At 47.8% G+C, this 22,484-nt stretch overlaps 2 protein-coding genes across 2 annotated transcripts in view; one reads left to right on the forward strand and one right to left on the reverse strand.

Annotated features, from left to right (window-relative positions):
• Positions 1 to 16,564, forward strand: part of LOC115320170 (indolethylamine N-methyltransferase-like) — a 65,037-nt gene extending 48,473 nt beyond the window's left edge. Inside the window, exon 5 of the mRNA XM_042287998.1 lies at positions 16,138 to 16,564. Within this exon, the coding sequence (XP_042143932.1) occupies positions 16,138 to 16,564 (427 nt within the window). The remainder of the gene's footprint in view (positions 1 to 16,137) is intronic.
• Positions 2,926 to 7,613, reverse strand: LOC121834249. Its single transcript, XM_042287999.1, has 2 exons — positions 7,061 to 7,613; positions 2,926 to 4,678 (listed from the first exon to the last, which is right to left on the reverse strand). The coding sequence occupies exons 1-2, from the start codon at positions 7,605 to 7,607 to the stop codon at positions 3,159 to 3,161; spliced, it is 2,067 nt and encodes a 688-aa protein (XP_042143933.1). The 5' UTR covers positions 7,608 to 7,613; the 3' UTR covers positions 2,926 to 3,158.
• Positions 16,565 to 22,484: the final 5,920 nt, after the last annotated feature.

Genomic DNA, 22,484 nt, shown 5'->3' on the forward strand with positions numbered 1-22,484 from the left:
AAACGCCTCTACCCTTTTCCTTTCTGTGTCCGACTTTTAAAACAATTCTCCTTTGGCAATTTAAACGCCGATTATGGAAAATAAAAATACGATATCACAGCACGCATGTAAACATTACGCAGTTCTATTATAGACTCTTGAAGAAGTTGCAATGCGAAACCATTAAATTTCGCATGGAACGAGACCAGCGTTCTCTGTAGCGTAAGTAACAGCTCCTAAGTTCATTTTGTGGCAGCGCAAAACTGCATCTCAATACACCGATCTCACCAGTCAGTTTGACTTGGCCACCGCTGCCGCAATGCCTCGAGGGAACTTTAGTCTTTCTGCGCGTGCGTTAACCTTGCCGGAGGTCTGCGCGTTTAGAGCACGAGAAGGCACGAGCTGTCTCGGGCACTGTCACCTGCCTTCTGAAAACTAAAGTTATGGCGGCTTCACGCATGCGCGGAACGCTTTGTGAGGTCGGTTTATTCTCATTGGTTGAGCGAAACGGCACCTAAACTTCCATTGGCTAAAAGCAGTGCAACGCAGATGCTTTGTCAAGGAAGCCGTCGGGGCGGTCAAGGTCAAAGTAGACGTGCCTCAGAAATAAATCACTAAGAAAAGCACAGCAACGTAGACGCATCGTCACAGAAGCCGTGGAGTAGGCGTGGGCGCCGCCCCTGCGCAGTGGTTGAGCTTGATGTCACCGCCAGAGCGTCATGTGAAAAAGGAAGACGGGGCCCGCTGCTTGTAGGAATGCGCTGCGTGTAGGATTTCTTTCGCATTCGTACACGTAAGCTGACTTAAGAGTCTTCGCTTTCTTTTTTTCTCTCGGGACAAAGATTAAAATTTAAAAAAAAATTAAAAATGCTTGGCAAAAGTCAAGCAACTAGAAAAACCCTTTTTAGTGTCGCTGTACTTTCCTATTCGTTATTTAGGAAAATATTGCAAGACCACTATAAACAACATCTGTGAGAATTGAAAATGACTACAGTATAACAAAACTTCTTATCAACATCAGAGTGCTGCATTATACACTCTTGGTGAAGAGAAGTTTTTTTGTGACAAAACTGAACTAATTTGAACAATAAGAATGCTTGACCAAGGTCAAGCTACAAAGCACCTAATTTTTAAAGTCGCTACTCTTTTAGCGTGCATATTAATTTTTTAACCGCTTGAAAATCAGTAAACAATATGATGACACTATCAGAGGATCTTAGAAGCATCATCATAGAGTACAACCCTATTGAAAAAACAGCATGAAAATCAAACTGGCCAAGCTGGTAACTAAGGTGGTCAATCTGGTTAATGTGGTACTCAAATTCTTTTAACTGTCTATCAAGCTGGTTTAAGCTGGGCAAGCTAGAATTTAAGCTGGGCAGTCTGGTTTAAGTAAAACCCAGAATGGTCTAAGTAGATTTTCGTTTTAGATTCAACCTGGTGTAGCTGGGAGCCAGTCTGGTCCTAACTGGTCAAACTGGTTTTCCATGGAGCCAATGGGGTCAAGCTCGGAGACAAGCTGGTCATGCTGGGAGACAAGCTGGTGAATCTGGTCGAACTAATAATCGTGGTGGTCAAGCTGGTCCTGCAGGGAGCGCGCACGCCAAGGCAGGCTACAGATAGCCGAACTGGCGTTGCTGGGAGCGCGAGCGCCAAGGTCGGCTTAGGCTGGAACGAGGCCACGTCCTGTTCTTTGTCCTCTCATTTTCGGCAGACGACCGGGCGTGTCAGGTGAGCTGCAAGCTACCTTTGTGTGCGAGAAAAGAGAGAGAGAGAGCGTAGGAACGGAGAATTTGAGACGGGTTTGGCTCTCTTGGGCAGATTTTCGAAGGGACGGCTATGAGCGCGTTGTTTGGAGACTACTTGAACGACGGTGCAAGCGAAGCGGGTTTTGAGGAGACAGCGAGCGGCAGTCCGTTCAGTGCGGGAAGATGTCGGACGTCCCGACTGAGGGGTCGCTTCGTGTCTTCGAACGTGTGTGTGATCGTGAATGACGGTGGTGCCGAGGAGTATCGCCAATGCCATCCAAGCCACACGGATTTCCTCGCCTCTGCCGACCACGCAACTTGCCGCTTTGCCCCCATGACTGGCGGGACCCAGGTTCGCTTCTCTCATCCGTGTAGTACTTTCTTTTGCTATTGCCTGTTTTTGGCGTGTGTCTAGTATTTTTCGTGTTAAAAGATAAGCAATCTGGTTTTATTAACATTGTTGGCTTTGCGCCGAGAACCACTGTCTGTGCGTCGGTTAGTACTGTGTTAGCGCCGAGGATATGTGGCATCTGAGTTCATGTGAGGCGGCCGCAAGTACGAAAATAATAAATTGGATGCCAAGTTTCTTCTTCTGAAGGGCTTTGCGCCGAGAACCACTGTCTGTGCGTCGGTTAGTACTGTGTTAGCGCCGAGGATATGTGGCATCTGAGTTCATGTGAGGCGGCCGCAAGTACGAAAATAATAAATTGAATGCCAAGTTTCTTCTTCTGAAGGGCTCATCTTGTTTATCCTCTGTATTAATTTAAACAGGTTAAACTGGTTGAGAACTCCCCCAGCAGGACCATTTGAACCAGTATGACCAGCATGCCAAACTGGGCATGCTGGGGCTATAACCCAGCTTGAAGCTGGGACCAGATCAACCAACATGACCAGCATGCCAAACTGGACAGGCTTGGGTGATAACCCAGCTCGAAGCTGGGGCCAGATCAACCAGCATGACCAGTATAACCAGATCAACCAGCATGACCAGTATGACAAGACCAACCAAATGAACACGATGACAGGCTGGGCATGCTGGGGCAATAACCCAGCTTGAAGCAGGGACCAGCTTAAGCTGTTTCTTTTTTTTTCATTAGGGAACAGTTTCATACTCTGTTCACCGCTATGCTCACGGCCCCGGGGTGCCAGAAGCGATGGGCTCTTAGATCCAGCCAGCCGTCGGTCATTAAAATGGAGCTACGTAGCAAGCGCACATACGGTGCGTGGACGACTGACGAGACCAGCGCTGGGGGACTGGAAAAGAACGTTTATTCGTCCGTGAACAGAGTATTTAACGCAAGCAAGAGAGAGGGAGTTGGGAAGGGAGAAAGGGCGAGGAAAGACATAACGCTGCTGTTGTTGATACGTCACACGCCTGGCTCAGGCGGCGGGAGATAGCATATCAAGATGATTTACAACATTTCTCCTCCCTTAGTATTGAAGACGCTGTACAGGCTTCCTTTCCCGAGTAGATCGTCGCAAAGCTTGAGGGGGTTCCTGCGCCTTCTGGATAGGCGGCGACGCTTGTGCCGGCGCCACCTGGTCTGTAGGCTGCTTGTTCAAATCGCCTTCGTTGTCGGTCGGTGCGGGCGCAGCTGCAGCCGAAGGGCTCCCCTCGTCTTGGTCTCGAACGCCGCTCCGAGCGGATGCCGGGCTCGGCCTGGAACGCACTTGGTCTATGTGACGTCGAACCACCCCAGTAGGCGTTTGTATGGTGACCATGCGTGACCCTGTAGTGGACTGCACTTTCCCTGGTGTCCATTTCTCCCCCTGGCCGTAGTTACGGGCGTACACGGCTGTGTCGGGCGGCAGTGTCCACTCTTCCGTCTCCTGGGTTGACCCTGGGAAAGGCGGGAAACACGAGTCCAAGCGCGAGCGGATCAAGTAGCCGAATAGAAGTTCGGAAGGGGATTTTCCCTCGTGGCACGGCGTTCTCCTGTAGTTGAAAAGAACTTTGACCAGCTTCTCTTCAAGTGTGCCTTCGCTCATCTTCTTTAGCGCTTCCTTAATCGTACGAACAGCTCGTTCAGCAAGTCCGTTAGACTGTGGGTGATACACAGCCGTACGTAGGTGTGCGATGTTATTGTTCTTAGCAAAGATGGCGAATTCTTCGCTAGTGAACTGCGTGCCGTTGTCCGTAACTATTGTGCGTGGAACACCGAATCTGGCAAAAATGCTGCGCAAGCTGGCAATCGTAGATGACGTGCTTGCCTGCCTCATGGGCACGGCTTCAATCCACTTAGTGGCAGCATCCACGACTACCAGTATCATGCTGCCTGCGACCGGCCCGGCGAAATCGGCGTGGAGCCTCGACCATTTTTCCTTAACGGCTGGCCAACTGATGGGTTGAGCAGAGGCCGGCATAGGCAGGTTTTGAACGCAATTGTGGCACGACGCTGAGAGGTGTTCTATCTCTCGGTCTAGTCCCGGCCACCAGAATGCCGATCTGGCAACCGCCTTCATGGCCGAGGACCCTTGATGCGTTTCATGCAACATGTGTAGTACCCGTTCTCGTGCTTGTGTGGGAACAACAACTCGATGCCCCCAGTATACCAACCCGTGAGCCACAGATAGTTCCAACCGGCGTTCCGAGAATGGCCCCAATCCCGCGTCCTTTACATGTGTAGGCCAGCCGTGCTTCGTATACTCCACAACCTTCGTTAGTAACACGTCCTGCGCAGTTAGCTGTTTGAGTTCCTCGACAGACACAGTGCCATCATCGAAACTTGCCAGCGCGTGAACATACTCGGGGGGTTCGCTCCTTGCTGGTGGTTCTGGAGTGTGCAGCGGTAGCCGGCTGAGTGGGTCGGCGTTTAGTAGCAGCTTACCGGGCGAATACTGAAGTTTGTAGCGAAATCCACCGAGGTAGAGAGCCCAGCGCTGTATTCGGGCTGCGGCCAACGCCGGCGTAGGCTTGTCCGCTTTCAGCAGGCCCAGGAGCGGCTGATGATCTGTGACCAAGGTGAAATCTCTGTTTAAGAGATAGTCGCGAAATTTCGACACCCCAAAAACCAGAGCCAAGGCCTCCCGTTCTAGCTGAGAGTAATTCCGCTCGGCACTGGTCAGCGTTCGCGACCGGAAGCCAATGGGCCGGTTTACTTTTCCGACCGTATGAAACAGCACAGCACCGATGCCATGCGGAGAAGCATCACACTCCAGTTTCAATGGTTTCGCGGGGTCGTAGTGAACGAGTACCCTTGCCGCAAGTAAGCACTGCTTTGCGTTGGCAAAGGCGGCCTGCTGAGCTTCTCTCCAGACCCAACGCGCATTTTTCCCCAGCAACTGGTACAAGGGTGCAAGCACGGATGACATATTCGGCAGGAACTTGGAGTAATACGACAGCATGCCCAAAAACGAGCGAAGTTCCTGCACATTTGGTATTCATGTTACAAGGCGCAAAAACACGGACACAAGAGAGAAAGAGACAAAACAGGCGCCACTCAGTGACGTTAAAATCACTCTCAGTGATTTTAACGTTTTTAAAGTGTTTAGATACGTGGATGATTTTTTGATTCTTTTTAATGAACGTTCGTCCTTGACGTACCTTGACGATATAAACTCTGTTTTAGAAGCCTTTAGACTCAATGGGAAAGGATTAACTTTCACCCATGAACTGCCTAAGCAGGGTAGTTTACAGTTTTTAGATTTAAGTTTTAAGGTTTTAGTAGGACACACGTGTTGGATGTACGCCCCGCGGTCCCAAAAGGAACTCTTGCCGTATGATTCTGCGCACTCTAAGGTGATAAAAAGAGGTATCGCTATGCTATGCCTAGAGTCGGCTCTTAAAAGGTCGTGCTCACACCGGATGAAGACAAGCTTTAAGAACCAGGTGACAAGGCTATTGTCAGCGGGCTACCCTGAAAAGGTCGTGACGAGTGTCGCAGAAGGCATTCTTCAAAAGGTAAAAGGCCATACCACGACGGCAAAGGCGAAAACGGCGCGGTGTCGAATGAGACCTGAGGTGGTACCCTATGTGCACAGAATGTCGCACAACCTCAAGAAGGTGGCGAACCGCTTTGGAGTGCCGCTCGTGTTCTCAGCACCGAGCAAACTCGGCCAACTATGCTCTCGTATCACCGGTGGCAGCGGTAAGAGGCAAGGCTGCACCACAAAACATGCCAGGCCGTATGTTGATTGTGCCACGGGGGTGGTTTATGAAATCCCCCTTACGTGTGGGAAGTCCTACGTAGGACAGACGGGCAGGTGTGCGAACGACCGACTAAGGGAGCACGCGCAAAATTTAAAGAAGAATGATGGGGCACATTTGCCTGAACACTGCAGCAAATGCCGGTGTGAGCCACGTCTTTCTGAGACAGCGATTCTGGGCAGAGGCAAGTGCCAAAAAGCGCGCGAGTTATTAGAGGCGTATTTCATTAGAAAAAGGGGTGCACAATGCGTAAGTGACACATCTGTTGCACTCTATAATGCCGAGGTTAGATTATTTGATAAGTTTTTGTAAATTGGGCGATAAGCGTATGTCACATGGCTAAGCGCGTGCGTGGACGAGATGAAGATGACGAGGATTGTATTCCTTTCTTTCTGCACTTTTCAAATATAGTTGTGAGTGGCGCCTGTTTTGTCTCTTTCTCTCTTGTGTCCGTGTTTTTGCGCCTTGTAACATGAATACCAACGTTTACCAACTAGCCCAACTACAAGTTCTTCCTGCACATTTGTCGGGTTAGGAGCCTGGGCGATTGCTTCCACATGTTTCTCAGTGGGATGTAGGCCGTCTTTGTCGATTTGGTGCCCTAAATACGTGACTGAAGGCTGACTAAATTTGCATTTGTCTCGCCGGAGTTTTACACCGTGCTCGCGGAAACGCTGCAGTACCGCTCGCAGAGTATCGTTACTTCCTTGTCGCTCCGCAACCAGCACATCATCGAGGTAAGCTTGCACGCCTGGTAGTCCCTGCAGGACTGTTTCGATTTTACGTTGAAAGATGGCTGGGGCAGACGCTATGCCAAAAGGCAGCCTCTTGAAGCAAAATAGCCCTCGATGCGTGTTGATTACGCATAGCTTCTGTGATTCTTCGTCAAGCGGTACTTGGTTATACGCGTCACGAAGATCGAGAGTACTGAAGTACTCTCCCCCGTTTAGGCACGCAAACGTGTCGTCAATCACCGGCAATGGGTACTGCTCCTGTTCGCATACAGGATTTAACGTGATCTTGAAATCGACGCAAATCCGAACTGTTCCATCTTTCTTTAAGACAGGCACAATGGGCGTAGCCCACTCCGCATGCGCAACCGGTGATAACACGCCAATTGCTACCAGTCTGTCTAGTTCTTGAGAAACCTTATCACGGAGAGCAAAAGGGATGGATCGTGCCTTACAGAACTTTGGTGTAGCTCCCTCCTTGAGTTGAAGGTGTACAGGGGGGCCGCTGATGCAGCCGAGTTCCGCACTGAAGACGTCTTGAAACTCGTTGGCGATGTCGTCCGCGGCCGGGAGACTCGTTGGCGATCCGTCTTCCGCAGTCATGTGAAGAATAGGTGACCCTGCGTTGCTCAGCTGAAACAGTAGATCCCGCCCGCATAGACTAGGACCGGGGCAATTCAATACAATTAGGGGGCACTCTACTACGGCACCCTTGTAGGCTACCTTCATGTCCAATTGTCCTAGGACGGGGAGCTTGCCAAGATAACAGGACAGCTTGACACCTGAAGGTTGCAATGGCGGCCATCTCTCCCAGTTCTTTTCATAAATTTCGCGGGGCACAACACAGACGGGCGACCCCGTGTCTATCAGCATTGGCATGTCGACACCGCACCACGTGAATGTCCTGTGAATTGGGGGCTCTAATTGCCACTTTCGAGAAGAAGTCAAAGTCCAGAGGTGCATCGCTTCGTCTACGTTCCCCTCCGCACAGTCTTCCGCCATCGCCAGTGCTCGTCCCTGCATGCCTTGTGTCGACGCCGTTTCGCGTTTCCTCGGAGCGTCGCTCGAGCACATTTTCGCAAGATGACCCGGCCTACCACAGTGATAGCACCTGCTCTTGGCCCAGCGGCATGCGTGGCTGTTGTGCTTCTTACTTCCGCAACGCCCGCATTTTAGAGTCGGCTCGTTCGTCAACACGCGCTGCGCGTCAACCTTCAGTACGGTGGTTTTATCGCCCGATATCTTATTTGCGTCGTCATCTGCCGTTTCGGCTGATAGTGCTATCGCTTCGGCCTCTTCCAAAGTCAAGTTTGCTTTTGCCAAAAGCTGTTTTTGCAAGGCCTTTGATCTGACGCCACAGACTATACGGTCGCGGAGCATTCGTTCCAGCATGCTGCCGAAATTGCAGTTGTCTGCAATGCGTCGGATGTCGACAAGGAAATGTTGTAAAGGCTCACCTTCGTGCTGACATCGATTGAAGAACCGGAAGCTTACGGTGGTCTCGTGGCGCTTTGGGTCGAAATATTCATTCAGTGTTGCAACTACTTCTTCGTAGGTCAGACTGTTGGGTTTCTTCGGAGCGACTCGTCCAGCTAGGATCTGCACAGTCTTTGTGTTTAACGCTGCTACGAGCAACGCCCTTTTTCTCGCTGTGTCGGTAACTCCCGTTGCCTCGAAATAAGCTTCTGCCTTGATGACGTACGCTCTCCAGTTGTCCCTTTCGCCGTCATACTCGGGAAGATGGTGGTGAGCCAAGGCTGGCGTTGTCATTGCTGCAGGTTCTTGAAAGGCCGTACCGTGGCTTTGCTCGCCGTGATCTTCTTTTAGTGCATGGGTTCCTGTCTTGCTCGTCGCCACTGCTACGTAGCAAGCGCACATACGGTGCGTGGACGACTGACGAGACCAGCGCTGGGGGACTGGAAAAGAACGTTTATTCGTCCGTGAACAGAGTATTTAACGCAAGCAAGAGAGAGGGAGTTGGGAAGGGAGAAAGGGCGAGGAAAGACATAACGCTGCTGTTGTTGATACGTCACACGCCTGGCTCAGGCGGCGGGAGATAGCATATCAAGATGATTTACAACAAATGGTGACAATGCTGAAGGCACATACTCATGTGCATGAGGGCAGGGTCATGTAATTAAAAAAAATTGAGGCTCTCCCTATTGAAAAAAAAGCACAAGCTGGTCCCAGCATCCCAGCTTCATGCTAGTCCCAGCATCCCAGCTTCATCCTGGTCCCAACATCTCAGCTTCATGCTGGGTTATTGCTCCAACATGCCCAGCTTGCTGTGCTGGTTGAGCTGGTTGGATGCTGGGTCGTGCTGGGTGAATGCTGGGCAAATGGTGGATCACGCTGGGTGAACTGCTCATGCTGGTTAGGCTGGTGTACTTCCCCACCAGTTTAATCAGTTGAAATGAACACACAGGATAAACAAGCCAAACTCTTCAGAAAAGCCAGCTCGGCATCTAATTTATTATTTTCGTATTCAAGGTCTGCTCACATGAGCTCACACGCTACACATCCACTGCGCTGACACAGTACTAACCGGCGCACAGACAGTGGTTCTCGGTGTAAAACAAACAATGCTATTAAAACTAGATTGCTTATCTCTCAACACAAAAAATACTGGACTCAAGCCAAAACCAGGCAATAACAATAAAAACTACTACACGGATGAGAAAAGCGAGCCTGGGTCCCGCCCGTAACGGGGGCGAAGCGTCCTATTGCATAGTCGGCAGACGCAAGGAATTCCGTCTGTCTTGGATGGCATTGGCGATACTCCTCGGCACCACCGTCATTCACGAGCACACAGATGTTCGAAGACACGAAACGACGCCCCAGTCAGGGCATCCGACTTCTTTCCGCGCTGAACGGAGTGCCGCTCGCTGTCTCCTTAAATCCAACTTCGCTTGCACCGCTATTCGAGTAGTCGCCAAACAACGCGCACACAGCCGTCCCTTTGAAAATCTTCCCAAGATAGCCAAAAGTGTCTCAAATTCCCCGTTCCTACCACTCTCTCCCTCTCTTTTCTCACACAGAAAGGAAGCTCGCAGCGTGCCTAAAGCGCCCGGATGTCTACCAAAAACGAGAGGACAAAGAACAGGTCGTGGCATCGTTCCCACACCACCGACCTTGGCGCGCGCGTTCCCGGCAATGCCAGTTCGACAAGCTCTCGCCGACCTTGGCGTGCACGCTCCCAGCAAGACCAGCTTGGCCAGCTTGGACGAGCTTGAGCCAGATTCAGAACCAGCTCAAACCAGCATGACAAACTTGAACCAGGTCAAGTACCAGCTTGCCCAGCTACAGTGCCAACTCGAACCAGCTCGAACCAGCTTGAACCAGCTTGAACCAGCTTGAACCGGTCTGAACCAGCTTGATTAGTACCTAGACCACCTTGAACCAGTTTGAACCAGCTTAGAAACCAGCTAAACCAGCTTGCCAGCTTGATATCCTTGCTGTGTTTTTTTTTTTCAATAGGGTTTACAAATATTTCTAACACGAAATTAGAGCGCAGCTCTTGAGGAGGAGGGGGGGAGGGGATGGAGGGGACGGCATGCCTCTCCTCCTTTTCTGCAACCTCTCCTCCCCTCCTCCAGCTCCTCCACTCCCCTCCTTCTCTTCTTCCTTTCCTCCTCCGTACCCTCCCCTCCTCCTGCTGCCTAACCTCCCATCCCCCTCCTCCGTACCCTCCCCTCCTCTTCCTCCATACCCTCCCCTCTTCCCTCATTTTCCCCGCTAAACTTAGCTGAAAAATTGACGCCACGTGACCTCAACAGCAATTCAGTTTCCCCGCTAGATTTAGCTAAGAAAGTGACGTCAGATGGACTTGGTGTCACGTCACCTATGAACAAACCCAGTTTCATTGTTAGATTTAGCGGCAAAATTGACGTCACGTGACCTCGAGGCCAGTTCAATACCCCGCTAAATTTAGAAGGGAATTGGGGAATTGAATTGGTGTCGAGGTCGCGCGACGTCAATTTTCCAGCTAAATCTAGCGGACAAACTGAATAGTCTCACCTACCACCAGCTCGTTTGCACCCTAACCCTCAGTTCATAAACCCACCCTATTCATTATGCCAGCCCTCCACCTTCAGTCGAATGTTTTTAGAACGCAGCTCTCAGGCGCCCGTTTCCGGATTGAGCATTGTCGGCGTCGCCGTCGCCGTCGGCGTAACCGCTACGCGTCGGCGTGACGCTTCGGCGTTGCCGTAACCGTAACGCGTCGGCATCACCCGTCGGCGTGACGCGTCGGCGTCGCCGTAACCGTAACACGTCGGCGTCGCCGTAACCGTGAAGGCTGACAAACATAGGTCGTATTCTCGACGAATTTACACGCGTTTCAACGGGCTTAATTACGGGATTTGGCGGGCGTTTTTTTCACAGAAGGGAAGAGGGGAACGTCGCCAAAGCACACACGACGCTTTTCGTCGATGTCTCTTTGGCGTTTGGGGCAATGTAGCCCGACTCCCGCTTTTCATGAAAAGAGGCAAAATGTAGATCGGCTGCTAGATTATTACGGTCAGCAAAGGGGACAGAAATAACTTAATGTTAATCAGCAACCAAAGCCTAATTTGCTAACACCTGTTTCATAAATGTTCGTTGCAAACGTCAAGTTGCCAAGAACTCCCGGCAGGAGTACGGCCGCGATCTCTGCTCAAAGCACTACCTTTTGTAATTATTTTCACATCGCCCGCTACATATATGGTCTTTTCTTCTCTTTTAATCGTTCATCGCTCGTTCGAAAGAAATATAGCGATTTCGTACAGTTCGCCAGTAAACTGGCGAACGCGACAAACGAGCTGCCATTTCGGCGGCTGAGTCCAGCCAGCCAGCCGGCCGCATAGCTAGGCAAGCCGATTCTCGACCAACTTCCGGCTGTCAACTCGGGAGCTGATTGGCCGGCACAGCGCCATACGCTTCCGGATACTACACGCCGAAATACGCCGAAGCGCCGAGATCTGTCTTGGTCGGATCGTCGAATACGCGCGTATTTACGCCGACCGAGGAAACGCTCATTCCGACGCCCGCTGTACGTCGGGATCACGCCCGCCAAAACGCCCGTAAATACGTCACAAATACGCTCTATGTGGTTAGGGCTTAACGCGTTGGCGCATTGCGTCGGCGTAACGCGTCGGCGTGACGCGTCGGCGTAACGCGTCGGCGTGACGCGTCGGCGTGACGCGTCGGTGTGACGCGTTGGCGTCGCCGTAACCGTAACGCGTCGGCATAACGCGTCGACGAAACGCGTCGGCGTCGCTGTCGGCGTAATTCCGCGGTGCATTATGGGGAACTATCCATAATACACCGCGGTGACGCGCGCGTTGCATTATAAGACGTTTCCCATAATGTACACGCGGGTTGGAGGAGGGGGAAGGGGAGGACGATGGAGGAGGAGGAGGAGGGCTTGGGTAGATGGAGGAGGTGAAGGAGCAGAAGGTGGGCAGGAGGGGGAAGGGAGGAGAAGGGGAGGGGGAGTAGCAGGGAGGTTGAGGAAGGAGGAGGGGCCTACCCTTCCCTCAGTACTTTTCTCTCCTCCTCCTCAAGAGCTGCGCTCCGAGTCGGCGTTGCAGGGGGTTATAAACGGCTTTAATTTTTTTCGTCATCACAAGCTTTTCTCTGATAATCAAGAGACAAAGGAGCCTAGGAGCTTTCCTAGCTAGCAAGGCCTTAGTGGTGCTGGATTTTGTCACCTTTCAGTAGGCAGCATAATGCGCACACTGGAAACAAGTGCTGCACTAGCATTCAGCTGCCAACACGTGCTCTCACCAACTGAACGTGACGTCGGGGCGAGCGCTAACATAGCACTTGTGTCTGTGTATTCTCTACCGTGCATGAAATATGATAAGGTACAGAGGAAATCCAGCACTAAAATATTGGTATTTAGAAGGTGTTAGGCGAAATCAACCTGGCTGTGTTCTTTATGTGGAGCTATAGAAACATTTTGTAGCGTGATGACAACTGTTCATGGCATCTGCAATTTTAATTTTACATGACATGTTTTATTTTTGCGCGCGGCCACTTATGTTCGAAAACGTCGATGCCATGTTGATGTACCCTATGCCTTATTTCAGATATTGTCAAATAACAGCGTGTGTGTCATAACCAGAATTTATTAACGGAAATATGAATGTCAGTCACAACTAGGAAGTTGTTCCTTAAGATAAAAAGGATGACAAGTCCTTGCTACCTGCAATGACGTAAAAAACAAACTCCGGAAGGGGTACCATATTCTACACACAAATCTCTGCATCAGACAAAAATTTGCAAAGAAAAATAAAAGTATCTTGCCACTCAAGGGATCTTACTAGGTAGGGGCGTGCGAATTGTGGTTTCAATCGAATAGCGCTCCGTCGTTTCCAGTTTTTACAGTAGAAGGAAAACACAAAGGGAATGCTCTTGTTAGTGTCAAAGGTAGAGATGATATGGCCTTCCCGGCTTGTCTTGAGGTTCTGTTTGGCTATCACTAAATGTGCCTTCTCATAATGTCGCTGACCGCATATATTAGTGTTGAACAAATATTTGAATTGTACCGCGAGGGCCGAAATCATCTAGCCCCATTAAGCAGACTGTGAAAATTGGCTTCTTAACGTGTTGCACTGCGATTTACAGTTGAGGTGTGGCTAGGATTTTGTGGAGATTGCAGGCCGTCTGCAAAATGCTGCTGACAGATGTGCGAAGCGTCGACGGCGTACCGGCACCGAGTTCAGCAGACGATTTTTCGTGAGTTTTCAATACGCCTCCTTTAAGGCGGCGCGAGTATCTCTAACGTACAATTTTAAATGTGAGATATCTTTTCAAAATAAACTAATTATGGAAACAGGTATTTAAGTCCCCCAGGACCTCCCACTTCTTGTAAAGAAAGGATCGGTCGACGCGCCGCATCCTCTCGTGCCTTACATTGAGCCATCTGTCGGCAGCCTATACAAGTAGCCAGCCCCGTATGGCATCATCTGCCAAATGGTGCCGAAGATCGCCCCAAACAGTTTCGTCTTTTTTCGTCTTTGAGCGAGGTAAGTTCATCACTGGATATTTTGTCTGCATATTTTCACCACCTAGACGCACCTCTTAAGTAAATCCCAGCGCGCTACGTTGAAAAAACGATGTGTACCGTGAATTTAAAGTAAGTTAGATGCCTTTGGCTCTCGCGGTAGTTTCAAATAATAACACTATTGGATCTTTGCTTCGAGATGAACTGCGATATTCATACTTTTTGATGTGTAGATCACAGCAAATGAGCCTTGTTGAGCGCCTCTTACCGGGCACTGGCGCGCTACGGAGAAGCTATATCCGTGAAGCTTCACAGCTATTCCGCGTGCCTCGGCTCCTCGCCGCATCGCGCAGTTGCGTTGTTGCAAAGCGAGCTTCGCACGGTGTTTTCGAGGAGACCATATTTTCAAAACTGGATGGTGCACACGCATGCTTGGCGTATTTAAAAAAAAGCAAACCCTTTGAGTGTTGATATGTAAAGTGCAGTAACATTTTTAAATTTAAATTGTGCCTATTATGCAAAATGTATATGTTAGGCAGCAGTGTTTTGAAAGGCTGCGTTCCTCATTCGTTTTTTTTTTCTATTATTTATCAATATAAACTCTTAATGTGTGTACCTCATCTGTATAGTATAAAACGTTTGCTCGAGTAAATCTTGAGTTCATTCATTCACAAAACTGCTATTTTAATTATTTTAAGAATACAATATTTTCTCTTTACGCAAAATTTTGGCCAAATGGTTTGCACCGAAACTATATTTTATTCTGTCCGAAAATATTTTGGCCAAAATCACTATTCGATTTGAAATCAAAATCTACTATACGCTCAACACTAGCGAAAATACTTGCCCATACCGCTGCTCCTTGTTACAACGGCGAGGGGTAGGCAGCGAAACTGCAGCTTCAGTCCTCCTGGGGTGCTTCCCTCTCGTTTCGAAATTTGTGTGAATCACAGGAGACTTTTGCGTAGAGAAAAAGAGCATTGCCTAATATTTAGAGTCAAACGGTGGATACACTTACGAAATACATAATTGGTAAGGGATCTTGAAGGCATTTTTTATTTGTGCACGGAATATTTGGTTTTTGTCAACCTCCACATAGAGCTTCTTTACGTCAGGACATATTTTATCCATTTAGTGGATGTGGACCATGATTGTTTAAAAGCAGACGCCGAAACTCGTCTGCCAAAAGGAAAAACGACAACATGAGTCAACCTTGTGCAAAGTTGAATATTGACAAGGGTCAGCCCAAGAAACAACGAAAAAAATGTTTAAACTCAACCTAGTTTTATTATATACTCACTTTTTATGTTGTTTCTTTTGTATAAATAATAGTCACAAGAGGAAACATTTAAGGTGGATTCGGATCACTTGCATAAAGTTCGCTGAAGAAGTTGTGAGGCTTCCTCGAAGGTACATTATCGACACCTATTAAAGTAACGATAAAAAGTTGTAATAGGTAGTTATTGTTACGGTTGTTTATTGGTACGTGCCTATACTACGCATAATCCTAATATACCACGTGAGAACCCATGCAAAGAAAAACCTGAGCACTTAGCAATTCAACAGTGTACATTAAAATGTTTACTTCTTCAAGACCAATCTCCCTTATCTTATGTACTCATTCTTTTATGTACTTATCTTATGTACTGTGCACCACATATTTTTAATTAAGATGTTCCTAATTGGACAATAATTACAAAAATTGGAAGAAAACAACGCTATTGATGCAGTTATGGGTAGTATCGCGATACTTGATTCGCGATATTGGAACTCATTATTTTTTTGCAACTTTTAAGTCTAACTCGTTAGATTTTTTAATTAACTGCAACAATAAGTCGAATACTTTTTTTTGAGAATCCACTTAAAGTATCTGCATCATACGTATATTTTTCGCGAAAAAAATCACCCTATTTTGTAAAGACCACAGCGGTTTCGAATACGTGCTGAGATTTGGCCCCATATTAGACACGACCAAATAAAATAGTAACTTAAAATGCCTTAACGAATAATCGGTTAAGGCGTCCCCCCGGATAGGCGCAGGTTCCGGGTTCGATCCCCACTCCTGGCCCCATTTTTCGGCCGCTCTTTTCCTCTTTCCCTTCCGCTAACGTTAATGCAATACCTTCCATATTTACTCTCTCCCCTCTTTGTTATCAATATATATGTATACATATATATATATATATATATATATATATATATGAAGGGTAACTTAGGCAGAACAACAAGCACTTTTTGAGTTTACAGAACCGATCAACATAATTGTTTACATCGATAATAGGACGCTGTGGCAAGATCTACTGTGGGAAGCTCGCGCTTGCGGCGTGAAAGCTGAAAAACCTCATGTGGTACTCATCATGTCGGAGACCGTGTATCATAAAATTCTCTACATTGGTAGAAGGCCAGTATAAGTCATGCGGCAGAACTAACAAAGTGCGCATGACTTATGACATTGTCTAAACTCGCAGCCATGACGGCTGACCAGACAGTCACCCATCCAAGCTGCATAAATGCTGACCACTACTTTATCGTTCTGCTTTACAGAGACATCAAGAAGGGTGCAGTTGAAATACTCGAGCGCACACGCTTGGCCATCCGTAAAGTGGTCCCTTGTGACGTTCTGGAGCCCGGAGTTCTCCCGGAGGAACACAGAGAAACTTTCGATGTCGTTATGTCCAATGGATGCCTGGCCTCTGCCACAACAGATCATGAGTCTTTTCGAGCGGCACTTTTTAACGTGGGAACACTCGCGAAACCGGGCGGGTTGCTTGTCCTTGTGACCGCGGTTGGAGTAAAAAGCTACCCTGTCGGTACCACTAATTTTGTGCACGCAAACTTAACTGAAGATGCGGTGAAACAAGCCGTGGCAGATACTGGTTTTCAGATCAAAGTATACCATCCCAAAAAAGGTGTTTGTTTTCTTGAAAGTTCACAGGAGTTTATGTTGCTCCTGGCGGCGCGTAAAGCCTAATTCTACTCACTGGACTAGGTTTCCGTTGTGCAAAATACTTCCCTTTCATCGGTGCTGCAATTCAACTCACCCTGCGGGTACCTGCGTAAATAGAGGATTGATTATTCGGCTTTCTATTGAAAATCACATTGAAGTCCAATGAAATGCTGCCTAGTTAAAGTCAAATGTTAGAGCCAAGACCTCTCTAAGATATTTACCAAGCAGAAACGTAAATATTGTAATACACAATTACAGCTGTTCTACCAAGGTTTCTGTTTCATTTGATCTTCCACTAATACGTGGAGATACATTTTTAGAGAGTGATTTTTAATCTTGAATTCTTGTAATAAAAATTAAAAGCGACAGTTTATTTGTCATACCCATGTAGAGACATAATAAAAGGATGTATATATATTTGGTGTTCTCAGGCAGCCCCATATTAAGTGAATAACAATTTTATTGAAACAAAAGTCCATGACGTGATGCTTGTAAAATGCAGTTTAAAAACCACAATGCAAAAAGTCAGAAATTACTCACTTGACTTTAAGTTTACTTTGTATATTTAATGGCCTTGTGATCAGATAAAGTACCGTATTCTGAAATATTATGAATACTTTCAAACTGATACACACCTCTTAACGCTTTTTTGTTACTCCGTGCTTTTTCAAAATAAATTTGCTTTTTCAGTCATAAATACCGCATAGAGTGGGAACTCTTCTTACTTACCTATGGGAGGAGCTTAAATTTGCACAGAGGGCTGGACAGTTATATTCCAAAAAGTAGTAAGGTATACAAATACTGCGATACATTCGTTATAACCCCCAAAATATATACTACTGAGATATCTCTCCAAACACGGCAAAACGTGTTCTGCAATACAAATACAAAGCCTATTGAGAATAACACTTCTGCCCTGATGCGTTGTGGTGCCCTCTCAGACCATTAAACCCCTAAGCCCTTTAAACCACTTCAGCCCTTCAAACTTCTTCAGCCCTTCAGACCCTTGAGCCTTTCAACAACCCTCAGCATCTGAACCTTGTAGACATCAAACTAATTTGAAACATAGACCAAAAATACAGTTTAAAATGTTACTGGAAATGATTTCACGCCTTTTACATACATGCTGCAAAGCAAAAAGACGATAAGAACCAACGTTTATCCAAGCCCGGGCGCAAGCAGCATAGACAAAATGGATCAGACTAAACAGGGACAACCGAGTTCTTCGGTGCAGAAAATATATTTCGACGTACTCACAATGATGGTGGGTAAATTCATGTGATGTGCGGTAGTTCAACAATTGAAACCAAGCGCGTGTAACGCACGCGCACATATACACTGTCAGTAGCATGTTTAGCGGAGACCTCAAACGCGCAGCCAACATCAGCCGCCGTAGAGAAATCTTGAGCACAGTTACGGTGTCTCACCATACACTCTCAACAAAAGGGTAGTCCTATTGGGTACTACATTTGGGGTAGTCAGAAGCCGTCACAGATATCTCTACCCACCCTTAGTAATCCTAACGGCCCCATGGGTAGTCACACGGCATTCAATCAACAAGTAGTCACAGTGAGCACCCCCAAAAGCAACGTGGCGGCTGGCAAGCGACAGTGGAGCGATACGAGTAAGGCCTAGCGAGCTGGACTGCTTTTCGCTAAAATACGATTCTCAAGTGCGTATGCCCGTTCGCTGCCTTCCGTGCGCACTAAAGCACTCCAAAACGCGCCTCGAAGCACCGGCACCGCACCTATTACGAGTAGGGGCGGCGATGTGAGGGGGGGGGGGGGGGCGGTGCATTCGAGGGGGTTTGTCCGCGACTGCTTTTGCGCGGCCGGCTGCATTAACTTCGCGGCCAGAAAACATTCAAAGAAGGAATCGTATTGCGACAAATGAAATGATGTCTTTATTGAACAGAGAATCTGCTTGCTGTGCTTGCCGCAAGTGATCCGGCGTTTTGGGTTGACAGTGGCGAGGCGATCGTTCAACGTTCCTGCTCACCTGTTAGCATTCGTTATCCACTTTCAAGTTTCTGGTAATCCCCACCGCGTCTGTGCACGCACTATTCACCGCACGGAACACCCATTCAACTGGCTATGGGACTGATCCCACTGGAACGAGAGGCCGAGAACCGAACCCTTTGTGGCTGCTCCGTGGAGCCATGGAGCGTGTCCATGTTTTTCACTCAAATAAGTAGACACATAAACGCGCGACTCCTTGAACTGGGCGGCGCCACGCGCCACCTAAGAGACAGCGCTCAAACTAAGAAAAAAGAAACCAACAGTCTTTGCTTTGAGCGCCTCGCCGGACTTGCACGTACTACATAATGCACACCACACTTCACACATACAGACACCATACAATATTATACATCAACGCGTTCACAAACAGCAACACTGTACAACATCAGATATTGACGCTCTACATTCCTATACACACGACTAGTCGAAACTACCAGCTTATATACTGCTGTATTTTCTGTGACCGATTAGGATGGTGACCACTGTCATGTTTTGTATAAATACAAAAAGACTGTGTTAGATTTATCCGTATATATCATTTTCCTCTACTGCTCTTAGGAAAGCACTCGTATCTCTAATGTAATCCATTGCAAATGTGACCTGCAAGTTATAAATCAAATTGAATAGTCGCTACACGTCACGTTTTGATCAGTTTCGTTTTCTCGCTTGCCTACACTTCAAGTATGCAGACGCCTGTTTAATGAATTGTATTAAATATCGAAACCAATATCTGCAATGATGCATTTTCTTTTCTCTTTTTACAAATCCGAATTACTTCTCTTCAGCGGCGGTTGAGTAAATGTTGAGTACACTGAGCGCGTGCAGGTGATTCTAGCGAAGCCCGTCCGCCGGTCCTCCCCGAAGCGTACCGAAGCTAGAGTGCCTTCATACACACGCGCGCTTTTGCTTGAGTGGTGACATCTCAGCCATTTTTCCGCCCAATCGTTTTTTTATGCATTTTGAAGTGCGCGCAATCCGGTGTCACTCAGCTCGAGCGCGTAGCTTTGGCTGATGCATAGACGCCATCTTACCGCCCAAGTCACGCACCGAGTGCGCGAGAGCGTCACGCGCTGGTACATTCCGGACAACAATGGATGTCTTCACCCTGAGACAGACAGACATCTAGGCACCCTAACCGAAGCGTTGTTTTAGTTTTCTTCTTTTCGCTACAATTGTTTCTGCTCAAGCGCGTGTCTTTTAAATATGCGTTCTATACGCTCGCACCACGTGCCTTCACCCACAGCGAACGCGATATACGTAAGCTAAATTATCTGAAGCCTGGTTCAGACAGTTGCGTTTGACTGCGTTGCGGCAGCGAGAAACCAGGACATCCGTGCTGCTTATATCGTGTGCCAAGACGATTCCGTGATTGGACTCCACGCTTCATGCGAAGCACAGATGTGCCGGTAAGTCGCTTTCGGTTCTCGACGCAACGCTGTCAAACGCATTCCAACGCAAGTGTCTGAACCGGCCTCAAGCATCAAAGAACGCCGAGAACATAGTTCTCTGCGCTGCACCTGCTGAATTCTTCAACAGTACTTTTTCTAAAAAAAAAAAAAAAAAATCTAAACCAAATAGCACGTGTATGTTTGGCAACGCCTTATTTTTGGAAATTTACATGCAATTTTTTATATAGGTAAAAGGAATGCGTGCCGAAAGGCCTGAAATCCTAGTCCCCTTCAAAGTACTCCACCTTGGATGATACACACTTGTTCGAAGCCTTTTTGTTTGAAGCATTTTTTATCGAGTATGCTCGATGAAATGTGCCAAATGAGTCAGTGAAGGCGAATCATATATCCCAAGAAAGAGAAATACTGTAATACACGGGCATGATCCCAGATATATGTGTACGTTCGTCCGGTCCGGCCTCAGTCGTGTTCAATGCTTCATACTTCACTGCACTTGAAAGCAAAAAAATTGGGTATGACAGGCGTGCAAGTTCGGCGGAACTGAGGAGGCCATTTGGAACTGATCTGCACGCAGAACTGACTGATCACACCTTTAATGATAGCACGCTCTTTACTGAACCGCACAATAAAACGACAAGAGTATCTCGTCCGGCGAACATTCCAGTCAACTCACGCCTGTGCGTAGCTTCCTGTGCTTTTCTAGAGATTTAAATAAATTCTTCGGGCACGACGCCAGCTGCCAGCTGTTTGGTATCAGTACATGGTAAAACCCGCGAAGGAACCAAAAAGGACAATTGCAACGCTTTTTATCTGCCTCGGGTTTTAGTAGGTGCCTAACAAGGTTGCCTGTACAATGTATGTTTTCTGCCAGTTTAGGCGAACTGAGCCACACGCCTGTTTCGACCGGTTCAAATATGAATAAATGGTAACCAACGCAGAAAGAAAACAAGTTTCAAGTACTTTTTGAGATTTTTGAAGTGACTTTTACTATTGAATGACTGCATGCACTTGAATGTTCAAGTCAAGAGTTTATAAAACGTGACTACCCCATGCTTGTCACCTGCCAACGGGGTGCTAACTCTCAATGGCTCGAGCCCAGCGGGTAGTTAAGTAAGCCTGTGGGGTAGTTACAGCCGTCAAAGCGCATGATGACTAGGAGGGGGGTGCTCACTTTTTGTTAGAGTGTAGATGATCACGGTGGAATCTCCAGTGTGTTTTTCGATCCCTGTATGCTCCTGAAGCCGAACGGACGAAGGGGCGTACACCATGCTGCTCTATAAGATATACCTCACGCGCGGGACGGAAGACCTACACTGAATACCCGCCGGTTTCTGAGCATTTAGTTTGTGTTCGTTGACGGAAAAAAACATCACGACGAGATTCTCACTAAGGCTGTATTTCGACTGAAGAAAACAGGTTGCCTTCAAACAAACAGCAAAAAGACTTCCTCCCATTCTCCCACCGCACACTCCCTCCCTCGTGATCGAGGACTGGGTGTCCTTCAGCATCAGTAAAAACGCCACTTCTTCCTCTCTATCTCTCTCTCTCGCTCCCTAGTCCAGCCCGTGAAACACATCCAAAGAACACGCAGACACAATTAGGGATGGGGGAACGTCTCCTCAATTTCTAGCGCTCGCTCAGGGCGCCCGATACAAAAATGACCAAGCAGCTTTCCCTTCACATATATCCTAAACTGTCACGTAATCCCTCCCACACACCCGTCGAAACGGCTTTGATGGGTGCTTTGGTTGCATAAAAAGGATTGCGACAGCCCCAGTGGCCTCTCCAAATACTATAACAGGTTTGTTACACCCTTTAGGAATTCTTAAAGGGTATGTCAGGCCCCTTAAAATATCTTACCAACGTCTCCAACCCCTCAAACACTTTTAAAGCGTACATCAAAACATAACAGAAGTCCTGGTGGGCCCCAAGAAGGATCTTGACTAGGAATATGTACAGAGAAACATTTTTATAGGAATTGCGGTAGATGCGGATGGGGGTGTAGTTGGCGGAACACGCAAATGGTAGCACTCATGTTCCCCTTCTTGTGCCAGTTTGTGGGCCTCCCGTTACCTCGAACTCTTCAGAAAGACCACGTTTAAAAGTCTGAGAACAACGGAAAAAAATTATATGGCTGGGTACTCTGGGCAGCGGACGCTATCTTAAAGGATGTTCCTGGCTTGTTTACCTCGCCACAGCACGAGCTTTGTGGTTTGGTGAAAGAGCCGTGTGTGAAAGGCAACTGCCGTTCTTTCCTTACGCGTTCGGAGCAAGAACAAGCGATTGAGTGGTATAATAACTTCATTTAATGTAAGAGTGTATTGGTTCCGTTATCTATTTTGCATATAAATGTTTGGGGCGTGTCTCAAACAAACCAACGTTTGAGACAGGATCCAAAGACGTTGCTTTTCTTTATTATTTTGTTTTGGACCGCCTGGACGGCATCCTCCGCTCTGTTTTGTTTATCCCCATGACGGCGCTTAGGTCGGGAATGGGGAGGCGCTTTGGGTGATGAGT

The sequence above is a fragment of the Ixodes scapularis genome, unplaced genomic scaffold (genome assembly GCF_016920785.2).
Source record: "Ixodes scapularis isolate PalLabHiFi unplaced genomic scaffold, ASM1692078v2 ptg000847l_1___fragment_2___debris__unscaffolded, whole genome shotgun sequence".
In the NCBI taxonomy this organism is placed as follows: domain Eukaryota; kingdom Metazoa; phylum Arthropoda; class Arachnida; order Ixodida; family Ixodidae; genus Ixodes; species Ixodes scapularis.